The following is a 22,322-nucleotide window of genomic DNA, read 5'->3' on the forward strand; positions in this document are numbered from 1 at the left end:
TAGATTTTATTTGGATGATAAAAGCAATATATAGAATTAAGAAAAATCAGAGGAGGAGGTAGTGGGTAACACATTCTAGTCAGACTAATAGGATATTGTGTGTTTATTTTTCCTTTCCAATGCACTAAGTGCTGTCCTCTGTCACTTTAACTCGAAAACCACTCAGTGAGAGGGTCCAAGCAAAAGCCCATATTTACAGGAACCCTACAGAGAGATTCCGCTCCCTCCTGCCTGGGCTGACTCTTAGAAGTAATGAACCTCTTCACATCTCTCTTAATATTTTTTACATTGATAAACTTAACATTTTCAAACTCCATTTATTTCTTTTGATGAAATGGTTTGTGATGATTTCTTTTGGTATTCGTCTTTACGTTGTCCACTAAACATCCACTCAAAGGACATGGATTGTTGGCATGGAACCCTGAGCAATTTGACAAGACCAAGTCCCTTAAATTCTTCCTCTTTCCTCTCTCTTTCAAAGTACTCACTGGCCCTGTACTTGTGCATCAAGGGGATTTATTTTCTTTTGAGTAGCACCAATTATTTATTTCAAAAATATATGCTAGTAAGGTAATCTTATTTTCATTGTTTCTAAGGTGATTTTATTGGGGTTCTCTTTTCTACTCATGCACTTATATGATTTTCTTCTTATTCTTATTTGTTCTCAAAATTTTCTAATTTGTTCTTCATAGTCTATTATGCAGAGAAAATAGTGATGCTTTTCTCCTTTTAGTTCTTCTTTATTTCTCTGAATCTGCTTGTGTTGACAGCCAATATTTCCTTAGTTTTTGCACTGGTCATAGGCGGTAACCAGAAAAAAAAAAAGAAAATTCAAAATTCAGAGCATATGAACTCAAATCTGTGACTCAGATAATATAACTTATTTATTAGGGCCGTTGATTGTCTTAATATATACTATTCCTCCAAACTTAGCATCCAAACTGAAATATTTAAAGTAGCCACAATTCACACTGAGTTCACATTCTCAAATGACGGAGCATGTGAAGAAGTTCTAACAACAGTGAGAATCAAGAGAGATGAGTATAGTATAGTCGAAAAAACAGATGGAGATTCAGAGGAAACCTATGCCTGGCCAAGACTCTAGAACAACAAACCAAGTACACCCCTGCTGGTCTTTTTTCTGCCTCATGCTATATAGTAAGGGGGTGTTTCACTTTAATTTGAAGTTCTGCGAAATGTAAGGAGTCATAAGAGATGATGGTTTTAATGTTTATGTGTGTGTTCTCTTCCCATCTTTATTCAAAGAGGATAGTTAACTGAACTCATGTTGAAGACTGATCCATGCTTGGGACAGTATAGGGTACGGGCAGCCCCTCTTATCTGGAGTTTCAGAACTAGCGTTTGATAATTAATAAAAACTTTGATTAAAATAAAAAGTATTTAAACTACATGTCATAATTCTTGGATAAACCACACCAACAAATGCATTACTGATGCCTTATTGTTTATTACTTTTCTTAACATATTGGTGAAGTTATTCCAGTGTAGAATCCTTGATGTTAATCATATTCTCAATATTATAGATTGTATTTAGTAATTTGCTGTTTTGAGATTTTTCAGAGAGGTTTTATGTGTCTTCATAAAAAAAAAATCCTCTTCTTTCCTATTCACATTTTTTTTTAAATTACAGTTGCTCCCTCCCTTGTCCATAGAGGGTATGTTACAAGACTCTCATTAGATACCTGAAACCATGGACAGTATTGATCCCATGTATCATGATTTGTTCCTATTCAAACATACTTTTGATAAAACTTAATTTACAATTTAGGTGCCATAAGATATTAACAACAATAACAAATAATAAAATGGAGCAGTTACAATAATTACTATAATAAACACTATTTAAGATTCATGAATTATTTATTTCTGGAATTTTCCATTTATGTTTTGAGATTGCAAGTGTCTATGGGTAACCAAAATAATAAATATAAAAATGAATGGAGAGGCTACTGAACATTTAATTAAATTAAATTATCTTGTTAGAATAACAACACGAGATATTAAGATTTAAAAAAAAGAAAAAGAAAACAGGACAGACTGGTAAAAACAGAACTAACTCTTGGTAGTGGACAGTTTAGCTGGCAAGAACAAAGGAGAGTGGACCTGGCCAAGAATACTCCAGTGTGTGGAAAAGTGGAGAGCACCAGGGTTTGGGGGTGCAACAGATTTCTAACAGAACAGTGAAATTTGATTCTTTGTAATTTTTTGACAACTTTTTTGGGAGGGTTGGCCCAGGGTTGTTCAACCACAGAGCCAAATTCCCCAGACCTTTTTATATTTTTATTTTTATTTTTATTTTGAGACAGAATCTTGCTAAATTTGCCTAGGGCCTCACTAAATTGCTGTTAACCTTGAATTTGCAATCTTCCTGCCTCAGCCTCCAGAATTGTTGGGATTACTGTTGTGTAGCACTGTGCCTAAATCCTAACTTATCATTTTAAGTGGAAACTTTATAATTTTTTTAACCCCTGAAGTAGCTTATTTGCAATCTGAGTCATAAGGGGTCCCATTTACAATTGGCTTGGAAGCGCAAGTGTTTTCTCACATCATACAAAACAAATGATTGCCTTTTTTTTTTTTTTTTTTTTTTTTTGCCTGAGGTGTGTTCGCATTGCCAGCTGCTAAACAAAGGCACCCACTAGGGTTGTTTTCATGCTGACTGGTGAAAACATGTATTTGAGGTAGAAAAACTTTTTCCTATTCTAATGCTCAACACAACACTCCATCTCCTGTTTTTTTGATATGTATGGGGATTTCTTCTCACTGGAGACACCAACTGGGTCTTCTATAATTTAACTAAATTCTCATGCTAACCTGAGTCATGTGGATGCCACAAGTTAAATGCTGTCAAAACCTCTTCAGACACCAACTGCAAGCAATAAATTGTACTGTTACCTGGCTATAAATCAAGGTTTCCACTACCCCTCCTTGGTTTTGATTAACTTAATAAGAAGGCTCACAGAACTCAATGAGACACTCATGTTTATCAGTTTGTTATAAAGGATATTAAAAAAGGATACAGATGTGTAGCCAGATGAAGAGACGATTTGGGTGAGGTATGAGAGAAGGGGCTTGAAGCTTCCTTGCTCTCTCTGGTGCACCACTGTCCAGGACCTTCAGCAACCTGTAACCTGTCCTTTGAGGTTTCTTTGGAGGCTTCATTATACAAACGTAATTGATTACATCACAGGCCATTGGTGGTCAACTCAATCTTCAGCTCCTCCCTGAACGTTGGAAAGTGGTGCAGAAAGTTCCAAACCTCTAATCACATTTAATTGGTTTCCCTGGCAACTAGCTCTCATCCTAAGGCTAGCAGGAGCCCACCAAGAATACCTTAGGACAAAAGACTCAGGAAATTATAAGGGTTTTAGGAATTTTGTGTCAGATGCTCCTATCACTGAAGAAATTACAGAGGTATTTAGAGCTTTTGTCCGTGTCAAAAACCAAAGGTGAGAACAAAAGATTCTCTTAACCAACCTTTTCTTTTTTTTTTCTTTTTTTCTTTTTTTTTATTGATTATTCAAAACATTATAAAGCTCTTGACATATCATATTTCATACATAAGATTCAAAATGGTTATGAACTCCCAATTAACCACCCTTTTCTACAAGGGTTTTGGGTCATAGGAATCAAGTGTGTGTGTGTGTGTGTGTGTGTGTGTGTGTGTGTGTGTGTTGTGGGTTGTGTACTTTTTCTATATCAAGATGGAAGTATCCTGAATGATAATGATTTATAATTTTAGGTGTTTTAATTATGCAAAATTTTTAAAAACATTCATATAAAAACAGTATTTAAACTCAACAGAAAGACCTGGTGTCCAAGTGGAATATTTATTTACTGATCTAAAGGTAGTTAACAGTTTGGTTTTTTCTATCCTTATGCAATGTACTCTTCTTTTAGGTTAAGCATTGATGATATGTGTATATCTTACTTACAGTAATAGCAAATTGCCTGTTATATTTTTGGTAATTCTAATGATGGAACATATACTAAAACTCATCCTATCTTGAAGATTATTGTATTACTTTATCTGATACTTTATTATGTATGGGGTAATACACAACCTCAAACTTAAAAAAGAAACATTAATACTTTAAAAAAATCTCCATTTCCTGGCATTTAGTAGTCTATTTAAACAAATTGCCTGGATTTTGTACATATTTTAAAAATATATTCATATGCATCATGATTGCTATGGAGTTACAATTATTATATGAATACTATATAGTTGCATAATGCTCTAATGTAACATTCTATTTAAATTCATATTTTTTTAAACAAATAGTAGCTTACAAAATACTTTTTATGAAGAAAAGAAGCAAATAACCACTGAGTGTTTGATTATAACTTGACTTTCCTCCAAAGAATAAATTCTGAATCAGGCATTTCTTTTCCTTTCTTATTGGTCTTCAACTGACAGTGATTCCTGGAATTTCTTGAAAAAGAAATACTTCTCTTTCAATTCCTAAGTATTAAAAAATTTAAAAACCCGAATTTAAAAACCTTTTCCATATAAAATTAGAAAGTATAGTTTCATTTTACATATTATTTCTGTGTGTGTGTGTGTGTATGTATTTTGGTTAATTATTTATTTCAGCTCTGGGGAATGAACCCAGGGTGCTCGACTACTTAGCAACAACTCAGTCTATTTAGCATTTTCTAAAAAACTTTGATACAGCAGCTTCCTAAATTGCCTCGGCTGCCCTTGAATTTGCAATCCTCCTGCCTCTGCTTCCCAAGTGCCTGCGATTACAGGTGTGTAGCACCACACACAGATATTGGAATTATTTGTAGTCACACCAACTACCTGTCAGACATACACTTAACTGTACTGAATATATCCCAACTTTCAGCAACAATGTCAAGTTAGAGAAAAACAGAACTATTCATAAAATTAGTTACTTATTTCACTTTTTTCCTAAATTTGAATGAATAATTTTATGTTAGTATGTAAGTATTTTTGAAATGCTTATGTACAATATCTGATATCAGTGAACAAGGCTAGGAAATTTCTTTTGTAGGTAGGTACCTGTACTTGCATCGGAGGGCCATATTAAGTCATTATCCTTAAGAATAGAGTTCTAAATGAGAGGAACTAAAGACTCCTCCTCCCACCCCTTAGCATATCATGTGCCAGCACTGACCTGAGGATGCACCTCTTTATTTCGAGGCACATAATTATTATCAGTCTGAGCAAGATATCTTCCCATTTAATATGAAATTGTTACCTGTTCCCAACTTTCTTCCCACTCCTCTTACCTTTATAGGAAACCAGTCTAGCACAGTTGACCTGTGCCCTTTTATTTCACCTTCCCTGTGTTTATGTGGACTATCAAATTATTGGAAAACACATGATTTTATATTTCAATATGTTTTAAAATGCACATGTGTGCCATTGTGTGCATTTCATTCTACACTTTTTCACATATTCTTATGTTTTTTAGATATCCAAATGTAAGTTCAGGGCAAGATTTCATGTCTTTTTTTCTTTAAAGAGAGAGTGAGAGAGGGGGAGAGAGAGAGAGAGAGAGAATTTTAATATTTATTTTTTAGTTATCGGCAGACACAACATCTTTGTTTTTTTGTATGTGGTGCTGAGGATCGAACCCGGGCCGCGAGCATGCCAGGCGAGCGTGCTACCACTTGAGCCACATCCCCAGCCCCAAGATTTCATGTCTTTAGAGAATATTGGTTCTTGTGCAAGAGCTCTTAAATATATACATGCACACACACACACACACTCACACACACACACACACATGCCATGCACACAAAACCATTCTATATTTTAATTCTCTCTTTCTCTGGGGATATCTACTTATTCTGTTCCTTTTTGCAAATATAAAATATATTTTCAAATAATTATGTGTATGCATTTCTCTATAAACATCTATGCAAAAATTTTTTGAGAAGAAATGCCCAGAAATGAGAATGCTTAATTTTGTTAATAACTAACAGATGGGAATGACTGTACCAGTTTATACTCCCACCATCAACAGCAGAATATTTTACCAGTACTTGATATTGTCTGATATTTTTGTTTTGTCATTCTATTGACTATATGTTAGTATCTCCTTATAATTTATAGTGATTACCATTTAATTTTCTCTGACTTAATTTTTAATATCCTTTCTTTTTACTCCATTTTTAAAAATTGATTTTCTCAAAAGTTAGGTGTGTGGGTAAGTATATGCATGTGTGTGTGTGTGAATAATTTACAAAATAATAACCCTTTTACATTTCATATCAGTAGTTCTCAATTAAAACTACAGTTTGCAAAGGTAGGGGGTCCCAAGGACCCACTCAAGAGGTTCACAAATCATTGCTATTTCCATAATATTTCTAAGGCTGTTTTTGCCATTTTCACTGTGCTAACATTTGTACTGATGCCATCAGCAATGATGAATAAAACTGCTTATGTCTTAGTATCTGAATGGTGGCACCAAACCATACTAGTTATTGAATTGTGTCTATCATGTCCATGTGGGAGTGAAGAAAAGAATACCCAATTTGTTTAAGAATGCCCTTGATGAAGCAGTAATGATAGTTAATGTTATTAAATGCCAGTCCTTATTAGGTCTTTCATATTCTGTGTGATGAAAGGGGAATTATGCATAAAGCACTTCTGCTGAGTGTGTGATGATCATCCTCAGGAAAAGCTATTGCAACATTGTGTGAACTTTACTATGAAAGCCCCCTCTTCTTTTTTGCAGCATCATGTGTATTTCAAAGAGTAAATGACAGGGGCTGGGTTGTGGCTTAGTGGTAGAGCACTTGTGTAGCATGTGTGAGGCACTGGGTTCTATTCTCAGCACCACATAAAAATAAATAAATAAATAAAGGCATTAAATAATTAAGAAACAAACTTTTCAAGTTTTGGTATGGTAACAAAGAATATCCATATTTATCTAGAAATAATATTAAAACACCCATACTTTTCCTGCTACAAATCTGTGTAAAGTTAGATTCTTTTCAGCAAATAAAAGTGTATTCACTACAGAATTAAACATGAGAACCTGTCTTTTCCTAAACCATATATGAATGAGATGTGCAGAAATGTAAAAAATAGCCTTTCCTTCTCAGTAAGTTTTTGTTTTCTAACAATAGAATTTTATAGAAATTGGCTGTATATGATAACTTTTAATTGGTTTATTATTTTGAAATGGATTAATAAATATTTCTAAAATTTATTAGTTTCAATTTCTAAATCAGAAAACATTTATATATATCATGTGAATATATAATACCTATGGTAAATATCTCACAATATCATGTATGTATACATATTTGCTCTGGGGACTTTTAATAATTTTTCAGAAGGGAAGGAGTTCTGTGTCCAAAGTTTAAGAAAAATGATTTCCTAAATAATAAGCCCATGCCAATTTTTGATGTTGCAAATACCTTCCCCCAGGAGTTACTGTCCTATAAACTTGACCTGTGATGTTCTTGGTCAAGTAGGGAATCTTATTATTTCAATTTTAGGGAAGTATATGAAACACTGTCCTGCACTGTAGTCTCATTGCTCTTATTAGTGTGCTAGGGTCTATTGGTCTCTTTCTTCCATCCCTTCCTCACTCTCTCCCTGCATTGTTCTTGCTCTTGTGTTTCATAACTGAATAATATCTATTTTCTGGACTTTCCCATATTGCAATGACTTACATCTCTATTAATAACATTGTAAATTGTTTAAATTGTGTTGTATTACATGAAGTGTTACAGAACCAACTGGGAACCTGTGCCAACTTAGGTAGCTATGATTATACTTGTAGGTTGCATTCCTACAATAGAGTTGCAGAGTTAAAGAGAATGCATGCTTTTCGTTTTGCTTCATGTAACCAAATGTGCTTCCTAATGACTGTGTCATTTATACTGTCAGAAAAATTCATTAAGTGCACTTGTTTATCTACATTCTTGCTAACACTGGGTAATCAAACTTTCTAATCTTTTCTTTGGATAGATGAATTATAATATTTATCATAATTCAATTCAGATTCAATAGATTAAATTTAACTTATATTATGAAGGAGATCATGTTTCTTTCATGTGTATATGTATTTCATTTAATGTCACCTAATGAAATTCTTTGCCCATTACCTTATTGAGTTATTTTTGTTTCATCTATTGAAATATAAAGTTACTAATTTACTGAATTAATCAATTCTTTGTTATGATTTATGAAAGATTAATCCTCATTATTACTTGTATATTGATTTTATTTAGCTTTTATCTTGAAGGAATTTTTTAGTTTAATGTAACAACATTTTTAAATTTTGTGTCATGAATAGAAAACCATTTTTACCTTAGAGATTTAAAATCCCATATTTTCCTCTGATAATTTTGTGGTTTCTTTATTTTCATTTTTTTCCACCTAAGTGTTCAATTTAACTGGAATTTATTCTGGGACGAGGGAACAGATATTATCTAAATTTTGTTTAAGACATCTACCTATTTCTCCCAACCCAGATGTTTAATACTCTTTATTTTCTACATTGATTTTAAAGTCACTTATTTAATATATAAAATTTCTTTACATTTTGTGATCTATTTATTGACTTTCTCTTCTGTTCATCTATCTCTACATATGTCAATATTCCACTATTTTAATTATTTATATTATTTTGTCAGTTGTTACTTGCTGGAATACATTATATTTTAATCTATATTAAGCCAAATTTCAGAACTTTAACTCCTGATATAAATTGTTCTATCATCTGCCAATATGGACAATTTCAGTATCATCTTCTTTCTTTCTGGAAAAGGTCCTCTATGCTGTCTTGCTGCTCCCTGGTTTGTTCTCCAGCTATGTCTTTTTGCTCTTTTGCTGCTAAACTACCTCATAAGAAGCTTTATTTAAGCAACCATATTTTTCATTCTTAATATCTTCAGTTAGTTCTCATTTATATAATTGTTCTTCTCTTATGCTTCAAAATCTTTTTTTTTCTTTTTAAGAATTTATTATGTTGTTTGTTGTTTTAAGGTTTTAACCTGGCAGATCCATTAAATTAGGCTTTCCTAGGGTTAGTCCTGTGTTGTTGTTGTTGTTTTCCCCCTTTTGATCATGGGACTTGCGTTCTTCCAGGAGTTTGATATTGATGTCTTGGCTAGTGGTATACCTAAAACGGAGGTAAAACTCATACCCTAGCTTGAGCTACTGCAGGTAGATTATTTGGCATTGAGAGTTCTCACAGCCAAACTAGATTCTACAGGTAGTCCTGTACACAGCTAGAAGTTACAAGAACCTCTATCACTGTTTCACCTCCCAGGTCCATAAAGTAAGGATGTGGGATGAAAAGGGTAGAACTAGTGGATCTCCTGGTAACTACAGGCTTCCATTCCAGCCTGGCTCCATGTTTTACCACTTTTTCATACTGTTTGCAACTGAGTACAGCCCAGATAGGCAAAGTGAGAATGAGAAAAAGTGCATCTAGGAAATTCTCAAGTCTAATTTCCATGATCAACCTTTAGAGTTTGCCTTCATAGACTCCAAATACACTGATGTGCACTGGGGATCTAAAGAGCCCCTGTTACATGAAATGTTTCTCATAATTTGGGGTGTGTGTGTGTATGTGTGTGTGTGTACTCACATGCATGTGTGTGGTACACTTCAATAAAGCCCAAAAGCTTCTCAGCAACTTCTTGTATTGGAGTGTCCTTAGTGCTAGGATTCTTGGGAGCAGGCACACTGGTCCATGTTACTTGCTATTTGGTCATGAACCTATTAGTTTTCCCTTCTCTTAACTATTTTTAAGATAATGGTCAGATTTATACACATACTTGATTACTGTAGCCCTATATAACCATAATGAATATCAGTATGTAGCTCTGGAATTTTTTTTACAAATTTCTGTTTATATCATTATTATGATTATAAAACCTTATGGATAAACCTTTCCAGAATGTTTCTTATCACTACAAATAAAAAACACGGCCTTGGAGGCTAAAGCAGGAGGATCACAAATTCAAAGCCAGCCTCTGCAACTTAATGAGACCTTGTCTCAAAAATAAATAAATATAAAGGGTTAGGTATGTGGCTCAGTGGTAAAGAACCACTGGAATCACTGCTTGATTAATTAAAACAACAATAACAACATGCTGAACATCAAACCAAAAATTGAATGTTCTAAGAGTTTGGGGGAAGGCAGATACTGTTAAATTTTTCCATGTGTATATCATATAATCTTCACATATAATAATTTTATTAAAACCTTCTTATGAGGAAATTAAACTTCAAGAGGTATAGGCATATTGACCAAGATTACTTGGGTAGGAAGTGCCAAAACCGATCGGAAATACCCAGTCCTTTCTGTTTCTGCCTGGCCTAAGCAAAGGTTTAAGGCATGCTAGATCTAAATGATTCTTCTTCATATCCATAAAGGGATAAAAAATATTTTAGGAATCATTTTAAGGTTACATAGTGTACCTACCATCCAGTATAACAATAATTTCTTTGAAATGAGGTATATAAGTGAAAGTATTTTATTTTATATCCAAGATCCATCCACTGAGTAATATAGGCATTTCCAGTGCAGTTTCCAGTAAACCTTTAACATAGTGTCTCATACAGTTCAGTTAAGTAGACTAAACCTAAGATTACCTTTAGCCATTGTTATTATGTGAGCAATCAAAAACGATGTTGGAATATAATGAAAGGAGATCACTTACAGGAGGTGGTTGAAGTGGAGATGTTTCTAAAATCATGTTATAACCTTCCTCTAAGGCCTAGTTTATTTTTTAAAGCAACTTAGATTTCTGACATTAAACTTAAGTATGATTATGAAGGTGAAATTCTATCCTCTTTATTTAAATTCTTTATTATCCAGGCTTAATGGTGCTGGATGCATAAGAAGTCAATAGTCCAAAACCTAGTAATTACTAAAACTTAGTGATCCCAAAATCTGTATTTTGTGAATCAATTTTTTGTTTTTATTTTGTGTTTAATGAAAATAGTGCTGATATTTAATTACAAATTCTTAAAGTAGAGACAACTCAAATTGGGTAATGCTTTACTACCTGAAGTTTCTAAAATGTGTACTTGGTACTTCTAAGTATTAGAGCAAATATGAATCTTTTAAGATATAATTTCTAATGACATAGAGAAAAACATGAAATCAGGTTTTGATTTTTTATTGTTATATTTTTACAGTCTAAGCTTTAGAAAATTAGTGTATAGCTAATCAACCAAAATCTAGCAAAGATAATTTGGCTGTCTACAAGTGGTATAAACAAGATAATTGAAATGAGATAAAAGATAATTGAAAAAGGAATGTTCAGCAATGTGAAATATGGAACTTGGCTTCCAAAATAGGAGGAAATGTGATTCAGAGTGCCCATTGCTTGTGTTGTACATGTTGGGAAGGTTTAGGTTCTGAAGAGTCTCAGATTCAAAAGAAAAATAACATCACTCATAAGACACTGAGAGAATGTTGCTCTTCCAAAGCAACGTGCTACTTTACCTAACTCACTAAAACAAGTGTCTCTCAGAGGTTCCCTTTTCCAAATTTCACACATAAAACTCCAAAATCAGCTGTTAGCTGAGATAAATGCAGATAAATATTAAATTAGTAATATATACCTTAATGAAGAATATACTCTTTTTGAGCTTCCAAAAAAGAATGGGACTTAAAATATATTCATGTCTATAAACATTTTGATATCTGAACATTGAAGTGAGAAAATTGAACCTGAGTATCTGAGTCAATGCACACAGCATTTTTGGAGAAAAAAAGAGACAAATACCCAGAATTTTAAATATGAAATCTCTGTTTTAAAAGGTTGTTTATAAGATCTGTGTTGAAAGCATGAATGGAGTAAACTCAGCTTAGCAGTTGAGAGGCTGGGACTCTAACTCATCATGATCAGACTTTGTCCAAGAGTAGAACTGAAAACTTCCTTGTGAACAGCAGTTGGGAAGGACCTCAAGACATCTAGAAGGAGAAGGTGGGGCTTTAGAACACTCAGAAACAGTGACTAGAGAGAGACTGTCTCATCATGTGCATTCATATGCTGATTCTTGAAGTCAGATCATGGAGTGGAAAACCTTGGTCACTTACATGAACCTAAGGATTTTCCTGTTTTAAAATTTTTTCTTTCTCAGAAAATAGTCTCTGAATTATTAAAAATACAGTGTAAACTACTGAAATTTTCCTGGTTTATGTTGGTCAAAAGGGATGCTTCATAAAAATTTATCAGTGGGCTGGGGATGTGGCTCAAGCGGTAGCATTCTCGCCTGGCATGCATGCGGCCCGGATTCGATCCTCAGCACCACATACAAACAAAGATGTTGTGTCCCCTGAGAACTGAAAACTAAATATTAAAAAATTCTCTCTCTCTCTCTCTCTCGCTCTCTCTCTCTCTCTCTCTCTCTCTAAAAAAAAAGAATTTATCAAGAATATTAAAACAGGACTGTTTTACTGTTTACATTTTAGAATGTATAAATGCACTCTAAAGTGAATTAAACAAAATTTGATGTTTACTCTATGTAAATAAAATATTTTGCATTATATTATTTAATTATTTTATTTTAACTATCAGAAAGAGATCCTTATTTAAATATTAAAAGAACATTAACATTTTTATTAGTTACTTATTTCTCCTGCTGTAAACTGTTAAAAATTGACTTGGAATGGATAGAAAATGCCAATTAGGAAGTCTCCATATAATAAAATTAAGAAAAAAGCAAGTATTTGATGAAAAATCATAGTTCCCTCATGACCATTTGTACAACCCACAACAGATTTACCCTGTAGCAATGCAAAGGCCAAAGATACTTGGGTTTGGTTTCATCATCATTATTGCTTTTACCTTTCCTTATTCTAGTACTCAAAGATCTTAGTGAGATTTGAATGTTTTATTTTAAATGAATATTTCTCAAAACTTAAGTCAGTTGAGACACTTTAGCAGTAATGATTCTGATATTTTGACAAGAAAATATTCCCATTTTTCAGTTTGCTAAGACACACCTGCACATTAGAACCAACCAAAAGTTTTCTATCTTTTATTTATGGGCACATTATACTTTTTGAAGCCTGCTCACATGCATTGTTTTGCTTTTTAAAAAAATATTATTCCATTATAGAAAGCAATTATGAAGTTAAACTTAATATGTGCCTATTTTATATGTTTATCTGAAAAAAATTAAGATAAATATTAGTTTTTCATAAGTTTATAAATCTATACGGATAAATAAAAATGTTCCATTCCCAAAATATGAATAGCCTGGAAGCAATGAGATTATTGTTGACTTTTTTGTTTCCTCAGATAAATTTGCAAAGAAAAATGAGAGTTACTGGTGTGATTACCCAAGGGGCCAAGAGGATTGGGAGCCCAGAGTATATAAAATCCTACAAAATTGCCTACAGTAATGATGGAAAGACTTGGACAATGTACAAAGTGAAAGGCTCCAATGAAGACATGGTAAGACTGACTCCTTAACCCACATAAGTAAAATTAAAATGCTATTTTCTATCACTGATGATTATATCACAAATGAGCCTTCAGGAGAAGCCTATGTTGAAAATGTTTCTGGTGATTTTTGCTTTTAATTAGGCTAGTGAAGTGAAAAGAGCAGGAGTTTCTTCAAGTTATAAACTTACAAAGTTGTTATTTAAGATGTTCTTAGATTTTAACTAGAGTTCCAACCAATACTTTTTGCAAAGTTAGCAAAGCTTTTACTTTCCCAGAAGTCAACTTTCAATTTCATCATTACTGATTTTACAGACAGTATGCATCTTTAATCAAATAACTGTGGATCAAATCTACTACTTTAAAAATATTCTACAGGAAATGGATATAATATGCAATATAATATGATATTCAGAATTTTGAAATTAATTGTTTCTCAAAAATTTTAAAATTAGAGATATCAGAACTGCAAATCATCCCATTTTAAAATCATGCATTAGATTAAAATCTAAGAAATTTTTTGAAATTTTTTTAAAGTTACCCTCTCAAGTGAATTTAAGTAAGATTTTCTGTTTGCCAGGTTATATAAAATGTATACTAAAAAAAATGAGATATAAAGGAATTACTTGATTTTTAAAAGGAAAGTAGCTTTTACTGGAGAATACATATAAGGAATTGTCAGCCTCTTTGCCGTGATCTGGGACTTGTTGATAAAGGTAATCTTTATCAGTCAAACCCTAAGCATCATAAATCTGATTATAGCACTAGAAAGACAAAGTAATCAGGAAGCACTACTGGAAACTAGTCTTTACTCCAAAAAAATGTACTGAGTTGCAAAATGAACAGACAGACCCAGATTAAGTTGAATGATTGAAGGTGCCATTTCTCAAAAAAGAGAGAAGTAGTCTCCCAGTTCTAAGGGCTGGCCTTAATATTGATAAGACCATCCTAAGAAAGTATGCCATAGGCCACAGTGGTTTATAGCTTTAATTAGTTTTTTATCTATGGGATTTATATTCACTACTGATGGTAAGGTACTTCTTAAATGCTCCAGGCCCAAAAATATTTAATATAATCTTTTAAGAATTATGTGCAATGAGGGTAAAGGTCAGCATATGAAAATAAGTAAAGAAGCTACTGCATTTAATAAGTTAAAATTCTGTATTATGTCTTTGCCCAGGTGTTCCGTGGAAATGTTGATAACAACACACCCTATGCTAACTCGTTCACACCCCCCATGAAAGCTCAGTATGTAAGACTCTATCCCCAAGTTTGTCGAAGGCACTGCACTCTGCGAATGGAACTTCTTGGCTGTGAACTATCTGGTGAGTCTCATATTGTCTCTTTCTGTACTGTCTTTAAAGAAAATAAAAAGCACATTTGTATGTAGTCTGCTACTAACCTATAGCTTTCCAAATACCCATGGAAATTAATTTCTGCTTCAAAATGTCCAGGGCATGTTTCAATCAGCTTGCCACTTATGCATAAAATAAACAAGTTCAAAAGCATGTTACAGAATAGAATTAGTATAGAAATAGTAATGTATTTTGTGGAGTGGCCAAATAAAGTACAAATAATCCTCATGGGAAACTTGTCAAATTTGGATGTATCTCATTGTTTTGGGTAGAAACGGTGATTTATGTTTTGTGACAGGAGTTCAGCATAAAATGGAATCTGTGTGACCTCATAAATTGCAGTTAAGTATATGATATATGGTACAGGAAAGTAAGCTTTGTCGTTGTCTACCTACCATAAGAACTTGGTGCTTTTTTCTTCTTTTAGATTTTATGAAACATGTAAATTTATCATTCCTCCCTAGGGAACAGTACTTCAATACCAAGATTGCTACTATAAATTTATTCTGGGATCATTCTTAGGTAGCAACCTGATTATTGTACAAATAGTGGTTATCCAGCTCGAGAATAATCTATCAAAGGACTCAGAGTTAAGTAATTCTTGTCCTCTGGGAACATCCATACTAGACGTAAAGATGAAGACTTAATGCGTAGATCTCACAGTGGTCCTATTTCATTATAGATAGATTCTGAACAAAATATAAAATCTTCTAGAGGTATTTCACTGTTATATATTTTTAGTGGTTGTTCTTATGTTTCTAGCCTCAAACTTTTCCCAACTTTGCCACAGAAGCACCAAATTATTTTGTTCAAGCAACTGAGAAGAAAATTCGAAGTTCTTGTGTGTTCACTTCTTAGCATAACCTCAAAAATATGGAAAAATATTTATCAACTTAAAACAATACCTTTTGAGAAAATAGGAAATTAAGTCCTTGGAAAGAGACAACTGTGCGGTTTGATTGATCTATTAAAGTGCATACTTTATATCCATTTCACTTTTTAGTCTTATTTGTGATACCAGAAAGGGAATGTTTTTATTTTATCTTGAGATGACATCTCTATAAGATTCCCAGGATGATGTCAAACTCACAATCTTCCTGCTTCAGCCTCCTCGGTAGCTGGGATTACAGGAGTAAGCCACCACTCCACGCTAGGGAATAATTTTTAAACAAATAAAAAGCAGCACTAAAATGTGAACAATTTTTAATTAGCCCATTGCATTTAAAGAAATTAGATTGATTAGTCTAGATGAGTGAATCTATTTTAAGAATTACATTTCATATTCTGTATCTGCATATTTTATGAAGCAACCAATACACAGCTTTAGTGCAATTAATTATTCTAACAGTTTTTTTTTCTTATTTGGTAATTTCAGTCAGTTTATTGGCTGTCAGTAAATCTTTGAATCATTGCTGTGTAGTGTTTGTGTTGCATGTCACTATATCACCAGAGGCCAGTGCCATCCCTAAGCCATTCATCATAAAGTAATCAGGGGGAAGCCTCAATATGATGAGGTTCACTATAAGCCCTGTGATTTTTAGTTGCTCAACATCACCTTCCCCAATTTTTCAGTCTTCTGATTCATGAGGATCAGTCTCTAGTACATGGCATGGATACATCCTTAAGGTGTAAATATATTTTACTTTCAAGTTTGACAAGAGGTTACACCTGACACTTTACAGATTTTGTTTTCTGAAATAGAAGTAATGCTCTACTTTCCAACTCTTTAAATTGATTTTTAACTTGCATGCAGAGAATAATACCTCGCAGTAGTTGTTTTTAAAAACTAGAGCATTTTACTATAGAAATAACCAGTTTCTGTGTTAATACCTTAATTTGCTCAGCTGCTGTTCACACTGGCAAAAGAGTTAATTATTTTTATGTGCATGAAAATAATACAAAATGGGAATTTGTGATAGAGGGTATATTGGCAGAGAAGTTAGCTGTAATACTTGGAAACATACACATAAAAACCCAAACTATTTTCGTTAGTGGAATGCAATGCTGTAAATTCCTTTTGTTGTTGTTGTTGTTTTTTGCTTTTTTGCAATAAATTGTCATACAACCTTTAACCCTGTCAAGAAGATCAGTAGTTAATCTCTTTGTAGACCCTTGAAAATAACAACTTTTAAATTATCTGAAAGAGATATGACTTATGTGTTTGGAATAAAATAGACAAGACCATAATTAGAGGAATGAAACTCAACTACTTATTCTTTAAGCAAATAATTACTCAGCATTTCAGCCTGGCTAAGAACTATACAATATAATGAGTATGAATTTAATTTTATGACTAAGAAGAATTAGTCAAAGGCATTCTTTTTCTATATAATCCCTAAATTGGTATTCTATATAACAGAAGGGGAGAAAACAACTACTTTTCTTTTCCCTTGTATCTATGACAACTAACATTTTACAAAGACTTAGAAAATAGTGGTGGGGTGGGGGCGTGCGTAGAAATCTAACCAAAATCTTTATAGCAGACAATGCAAATTACTTTAGAACTAGATAAGCATTATGCCAACAGGGGTATTAAGACTTTATAAAAATTTTGAGAGTTGTTATGATATTTTTCTCACTCAAATTTTGCTTTTAGTTATTAGTGCTATCTTTACCATAGGACTCAGGATGTATTCCTCCTCAGCAAGACTCCTGTAAAGATAACAACCCTCCATGCCATTTTTTGTCATGGTGGGGAAGGATAGGCCATTCCTAGGCAGTGGAGGTCAAGACGAAATTGGAGGAGACCCAAGGAAGACAAGTGACCTAGATTGACCAAGACAGAAGACAGTTGGTTGTGCTTAAGAATTATCAATGAAGAATTCTAAACCAATCTCTCAGCGCCTAGACATAAAATGGCCTAGTTCTAGCAACTTCAGTCAGTCACAGGATCATCATTAGTACTCATTAATAAACTGATATTTGGAGACTTTTAACATTGTTTTTTGTTGGAATAAGTTTTATGGAAATAGTAAAAATAGCCAACCCTTACTAAATGCTAAGTGTGCCAGTAATGGTTATAAGTTTCATGTTTATTAACTAATTTCTTAGAACACTTCTTGATGTAGTTTCTATTATTATCACCATTTTATAGATGACAAAACTGAAAGCGACTAAATAATAAAAATACAAGACCACACAGCCAATAACTGGGGGACAGTAGAATATACGAAGAAGGTATCAGATTGAATAAGTCAGTTCTTTTATCTTTGCTTCCTTGGTCAAACTTACTTTGTGAATATGTTGGCTAAAATATATCAATTTGACTTAAGAAAGCCTCAGTCACTAGATAAAGATGATTGAATCATGCTTCCTATTACAAACTCTGTTAATAAAATTTTGTCAGTCATAGTTTGAGATTGGGAAATTATGTATGTTTGTATATATATATATATATATATATATATATATATATATATATATATATACACACACACATATATGTATATATATATATATACATATATGTATATACACAAAAACATTCTTAATTGGTGGAGAAACATAAATTTTGTACCATATCAATCTGGAAAATGTGGTAGATTTGAGAATCTTCCAAGAATATTCTAACAGTAAAATTTATTGGGTATGATTAAAATGTTAGCACTTATAAAAAGATGTGTCTAGTAATGGCTTTTTCTAGAATTTGCTTATCTTCTTTTGTTATCTCATTTACTAGTTTATATTCCATATTGTACAAGCTAAACATTGAGTAAACATGAGTTTCCTGTCTTGGGGTAGAAACCATATTGGTACAGTAAGAATCAGTGGTGACAATTAGGAAATATTTCTTAGACAACAAAATGCTGTCCAGTTCAGAATATAACAGTAGAACAGTTTGTGGAAATGATTTTGTACTGGGGGAATTTTCATTTGCAGTATTATGAAAACAAATAAAAGAAAACCAAATATACTTTATGAGAAAATGTCCCATTTTTAAAGACACAATGAAACTGTTGAAAACCAGGGAACAGTCACAAGGCTTCCAGTAATGAGACAGGAGAGAGCATTTCAGCATTGTTTTCATTTTGCAAAATCATCTATCACACAAAAGTAGTTCAAATTGTCTGTCTTATTTCCAATTTTTCCAAAATATATTCAGACAAAATAGCCTGAATTGGCTATCTTGTTTTTCTATTTTGTTCTAGATTTGTTTCTGATTATGGCCCATTTTTTTTTAATTTAGATGCTCTCTCTTTGGAGGAATGAATAGCATTATGTTTAATCTTCTCTTGCCTATCGAAAATGAGTGCAGAAAAGCTACAGGATAACAAATAATTTTTCTCACAGAGCCTTTATCATTTTCTTTCAGGCTGTTCTGAGCCTCTGGGGATGAAATCAGGACACATACAAGACTATCAGATCACTGCCTCCAGCATCTTCAGAACGCTCAACATGGACATGTTCACTTGGGAACCCAGGAAAGCTCGGCTGGACAAGCAAGGCAAAGTGAATGCCTGGACCTCTGGCCACAATGACCAGTCACAATGGTTACAGGTAACATTTTTAAGTTGTTTCACCACCTATGATTCACTGCCTTACAAGATTTGCTGTTGGTTAGGTGACTATTGAAGTCATCACATTCACACAATTTTAAGTTGCCTTTGTTTGACTTTGGCTTACCTAAATTGGTAAAACAAAAATTCCTTATAAAGTCATGTCCCTGGACCATTTTCACTCTGGTGTTGACTTATGGATGCTATCAGGTTGATATTGCAGACTGTAGCAGATGGCAGAGCTTCTGCATTAACTTGAATCTTTTTGAATGCTTTGTGTTAACACTGATTTTGAAAGTTTGATGGCAGGAATACAAAGGACATTGAAATCATGTCACTGACATGCAGTAGTCTCATAGTATCACTACTCATGACATATTAGCTTTTTACCTGTGACTGCTAGGCAGTGGAGCAATTTTATTATACTCACCTGACAGAACTTGCTTATAGAAGGAAAGCATAGATTCCACAGTCATTCTATCATTTGCACATGACATAAGTTGACAGTGCTTTTTAAAACAACCTTGAAATGCACTCATTTGTGGAGTAATTTTAAGTGTGCATGGAATTTTTTAATGTCTTCTGTGGCAAAGAGAGAGAGATCAATTTTATAATCACTTTTCTTGCTAGAACTGAGTTCAAATCTTATTTATTGTTATGCAATATGCATGAGTTCAAAATTTGTGATAATTATTGTATGCCTGGAAATTGTTAAATTTTTAAAAATAGCAAATACTACCCCTCTAAAAGTCTTTGCCAAATCTGAAACTAATTTAATCAGGCCACTTGAAATTTGCAATAGTCCCTTTTCAAGTCTTTTTACTTGGTTTTACTTTTTTTTAAGTGGAACAAGAAATATTCACTGTTTCCTTTCTTTCTCTTTATATTCTTCATGGATTTTTATTTATCTGCACTTATATCAAACCCTTATGTTAGCTATCACACATTGTGTATTATTATGCATTTATAACTGTTTTGAAAGTAGGAAGTATTTTTTGTCTTTCCAGCACCCAACCTGATATCTTTGTCTTGCATGTCACAGTGTTTATTAAATTAAGTCATTTGCTTCACAAATGTTTATTCATGATGCACCCAGGCAACACCAAATGATAAATAGTGAGGACACACAAGCCAGCAACAACTCTGTTCCTGCTCTTTAAATGTATTTCTTAAAATCTATCTTTCATTTGACTTATATGACACCAGACTTTGTTTTCCTCCTAGCTGATGTTTCCCAGTGTTCTTTGCAGGCCACGCTGTTACCCTCCTGCTGATGTCTCTTTCACTAACTCTATCAACTCAGATTAACATTTTTAGAAAATCCTGGCAATTTCAATTACTATACAGAGAATTCAAGTACTCTAAATCACTTCTTGTCATCCCCACTGTCATGTCATAATCTGTACAACCAACCTTTCACTTGGGTTTCTTCTAAAGTCTCTTAATCAGCTTTCTTGTTTCTGATGTGAGTCCTTTAAAAAAAATCTATTTCTGGAGCTGTAACTACTGTGTGTGTGTGTGTGTGTGTGTGTGTGTGTGTGTGTGTGTGTGTGATCTAATATGAAAATATTACTCTTATCCCCTTATTTAAAAATCTATCAAATACTTTCTTTCAGCCTCAGAATAAAGTAAAGATTCCTTAATGTAGTCTAAATGTCTTTGCATGACTTGGCCCCATTTAGTCTTTATGATAGTCTTTTAAATTCACTTTAGTTTCTCAAAGGAAACACTGTCTGTCTCTTCCCATTCTTTCATAAATCCTCTTCCTAGAGGAAAAGAATAGGGAGAGCACTTTGGATCTACCTTTCTCTGTGATGGTTTGGCTGCCAGCTGCATCCTACCCACATCTGATTTAGATCCCTTCTCATATACCATGGTCTCTCTTTATCCTTGTGGGTTATATTCCAAGATCCCCCGTGGATCTCTGAATCCATGGGTAATATTGAACCCTACATATACTGTCTTTATTTTCCTATGTGGGCTGTAGCATTGCCACTAATTACCAGAGTTAGTTTGTCCTTATGCCACAGTGCCACCTTTACATTATTACTCCCAAGCTTTGAGGTCAGTATTGAGTAAAATAAAGGTCACTTGAACACAATCATTTGAATATTGTGACAGTCACTCTATAACCAAGATGGCTGCTAATGGATCTGTGGGCAGGTAGGGGTTGGAAACACTGGACAAGGAGATGACTCACATCCTGAGCAGGACAGGACTGAACAGCATAGTATTTCATCACAGTACACAGAATTTCCATTTAATTTTGGAAATTTCCATTTAATATTTTCAAACCAAGGTTGACTGTGTAACTAATACTGTGGGAAGTGAAGCCAGGGATAAGGAAGGCGGCTAAATTCATGCATTCTCCATAATTTTCTCACAGTAACATCATGACACTGTATTAAAAATTGTGTTTTTGCCCTAGTTCATTTGCTTTAGGAGGACTAGGACATTGCCTGTATTGTTTACTTCCCTCAACTTGTTGTCCAGTACCTAACGAAATACTTGAAGCAATATATGGCATGTTGTAGGTACTCCTTAAAGATTTGTTGACTTAGTGAGTGACTGATTATTTCAGAGAATAATTCAAGATGCATATTTGGGACTACAGAGTACATAAGTTTGAGTCCCCAACTGTCATATATTTTTCCCATTTTTTTTTTGTTGTTGTTCTAGGGATAGAACCCAGAGCCTCACACATACTATGCAAACATTCCAACATTGAGCTATACCCCCAGCTCAATATTCTCAAAATTTAAAATGACATATACAAAAGAAATCTGAAATATTGTATCAAAAAGCAGTCATTTTAATACAACTGCTAAATTGTAATAATACATAACCTTTTGAATTTTTACTATGAAGAAATCATGAAAAAAAAATCTTCCATTTGTTAGACTTGACAATGGTAAAGTTAAACTTCTTTGTTGCTATCATTTATTTTTAAATTGTAAATATTCAAGTTATATTTTATGCTAACTTGGTATAGCTAATATTATTTGTGAGTCTTAATGCCTTCTGGAATAAGACAAAACATTTTACACTC

At 33.3% G+C, this 22,322-nt stretch overlaps 1 protein-coding gene across 1 annotated transcript in view; it reads left to right on the plus strand.

Annotated features, from left to right (window-relative positions):
- The window catches only part of LOC143390060 (EGF-like repeat and discoidin I-like domain-containing protein 3), a 170,810-nt gene extending 149,181 nt beyond the window's left edge, over nucleotides 1-21,629 (plus strand). The window contains exons 7-10 of the mRNA XM_076842683.1: nucleotides 13,279-13,434; nucleotides 14,603-14,747; nucleotides 19,090-19,274; nucleotides 21,573-21,629. Coding sequence (XP_076698798.1) covers nucleotides 13,279-13,434; nucleotides 14,603-14,747; nucleotides 19,090-19,274; nucleotides 21,573-21,629 — 543 coding nt within the window. The remainder of the gene's footprint in view (nucleotides 1-13,278; nucleotides 13,435-14,602; nucleotides 14,748-19,089; nucleotides 19,275-21,572) is intronic.
- Nucleotides 21,630-22,322: the final 693 nt, after the last annotated feature.

The sequence above is a fragment of the Callospermophilus lateralis genome, unplaced genomic scaffold, assembly GCF_048772815.1.
Source record: "Callospermophilus lateralis isolate mCalLat2 unplaced genomic scaffold, mCalLat2.hap1 Scaffold_147, whole genome shotgun sequence".
Classification (NCBI taxonomy): Eukaryota; Metazoa; Chordata; class Mammalia; order Rodentia; family Sciuridae; genus Callospermophilus; species Callospermophilus lateralis.